Source organism: Notolabrus celidotus, chromosome 15 (genome assembly GCF_009762535.1).
Source record: "Notolabrus celidotus isolate fNotCel1 chromosome 15, fNotCel1.pri, whole genome shotgun sequence".
Classification (NCBI taxonomy): Eukaryota; Metazoa; Chordata; class Actinopteri; order Labriformes; family Labridae; genus Notolabrus; species Notolabrus celidotus.
This window is the reverse complement of record NC_048286.1, coordinates 32,638,780-32,640,738: the sequence shown is the minus strand read 5'-3', so window position 1 is coordinate 32,640,738 and position 1,959 is coordinate 32,638,780. Positions and strand designations below refer to the sequence as shown.

Sequence of the window (1,959 nt, the reverse complement as noted above, 5' to 3'; positions counted from 1 at the left end):
TCTTTCTCTTCAGTCTTTCACCATGTCCAGAAAGAAACTGGTCCACTACACGAGCAACGATCAGCAGAAGAGAGCCAACGCTGCTGTTCTCATCGGGGGATATGCTGTAAATACATCTCTCTTCTACCCTTCTATCCATCATTCTGTTAATCCGTCCACCTTTCACTTTTTAATATTATCATATCCCCTCTTTCCTGAAGATCATCTATTTGAAAAGAAGCCCAGAAGAAGCCTACAGGAGCCTGATCTCAGGGAACAACACAGGCTTCCTGCCATTCAGGTATAAAGGAGCAGAGCAGCAGGGCCTTGTTACAGGGTCTCACAGTATGTAAAGGGTTAATGGTCGGACTTCAACTTGTATTTGTGCTGCAGATCTTTCCTCATGCCTGTTGTAGTGATATGAACTCACATGATAAGGCTGGAGTCCTCCCTCTGAACTGGCACGCTCCACCCTGCACAGCTCCTTACATAAACCACACAGGCTATTTACAGGTGTGAGTGCGTCCCTCACAGACGGAGCCTTGCTGTGAGGTGTATTTAGAAATGTCAGGGCTTAAATGCTGCAAACAGAGCTCCTGTGTTAAAGAGGCTGAAACATGAAAGTGTAGACTTTAACATCTTATAGTTTTAATTCCAAAACACCTCCCTCAATATAAAATGATCAGTTTAATTAATTAATTTCAATGTCATGGTTCCACCTACACAAACACAGACACAGTAAGGTCATATAGTGTGAGGTGTTGTTTGTGGTGCACACTGAAAATAAAAACAACATTTCTCCACGTTAAGCTCCAAAACAACATAAAAATGTAGAGTCAATTCTTAAAAGTCTCTTTTTTTAATCACATTTAAAGGAATATTTGTGATCTTCTTCACATTTAATTTTGTTATGAAAAACATAGTAACAATCAAAGTTAACTCAAAAATGCTAAATAAAAATCTGTGAGATGTTAAATCTAAATCTAAATGTCAAATCTAAATCTAAATGTTAAATGTTAAATCTAATTGTCGATTCTGAAATCTAAATGTTAAATGTTTATTCAAAATCTAAATGTTAAATATAAATTTTAAATGTTAAATCTAAATGTTAAATGTTCAATCTAAATCTAAATGTTAAATGTTCAATCAAAATTTTAAATACAAACATAAATGTTAAATCTAAAACTCAATGTTAAATGTTCAATCAAAATCTAAAAGTTCATTACTAAATCTAAATGTTAAATATGAATGTTGATTGTTAAATCTAAATGTTAAATGTTAAATCTAAATGTTAAATATAAATCTAAATGTTAAATATGAATGTCGATTGTTAAATCTTAATGTTAAATGTTAAATCTAAGTGTTAAATCTAAAAGTTAAATGTTAAATCTAAATGTTAAAATCTAAATGTTAAATGTTAAATCTAAATGTTGATTGTTAGATCTAAATGTTGAATGTTAAATCTAAATGTTAAATGTTACATTTAAATGTTAAATGTGAAATCTAAATGTTAAATGCTAAATCTAAATGTTAAATCTAAATGTTGATTGTTAAATCTAAATGTTAAATGCTAAATCTAAATGTTAAATCTAAATGTTAAATGTTTAATGCTAAATGTAAATGTTAAATGCTAAATGTAAATGTTAAATCTAAATGTTAATCGTTAAATCTAAATCTAAATGTTAAATCTAAATGTTGATTGTTAAATCTAAATGTTAAATGTTATATCTAAATGTTAAATTTTATATCTAAATGTTAAATGTTAAATCTAAATGTTAATTGTTAAATCTAAATGTAAATGTTATATCTAAATGTTAAATGTTAAATCTAAATGTTAAATGTTATATCTAAATGTTAAATTTTATATCTAAATGTTAAATGTTAAATCTAAATGTTAAATGTTGCTCCTATATATCCTAAATAATAAGCTAATATGCAAATTCACATTATGATAGTGTTTCCATGACACTACATGAGATG

At 28.6% G+C, this 1,959-nt stretch overlaps 1 protein-coding gene across 1 annotated transcript in view; it reads left to right on the top strand.

Moving 5' to 3' along the window:
- The first annotated feature begins 683 nt into the window (after positions 1–683).
- fam151a (family with sequence similarity 151 member A) overlaps positions 684–1,959 on the top strand; it is a 6,870-nt gene continuing 5,594 nt past the window's right edge. Inside the window, exon 1 of the mRNA XM_034702953.1 lies at positions 684–717. Within this exon, the coding sequence (XP_034558844.1) occupies positions 684–717 (34 nt within the window). The remainder of the gene's footprint in view (positions 718–1,959) is intronic.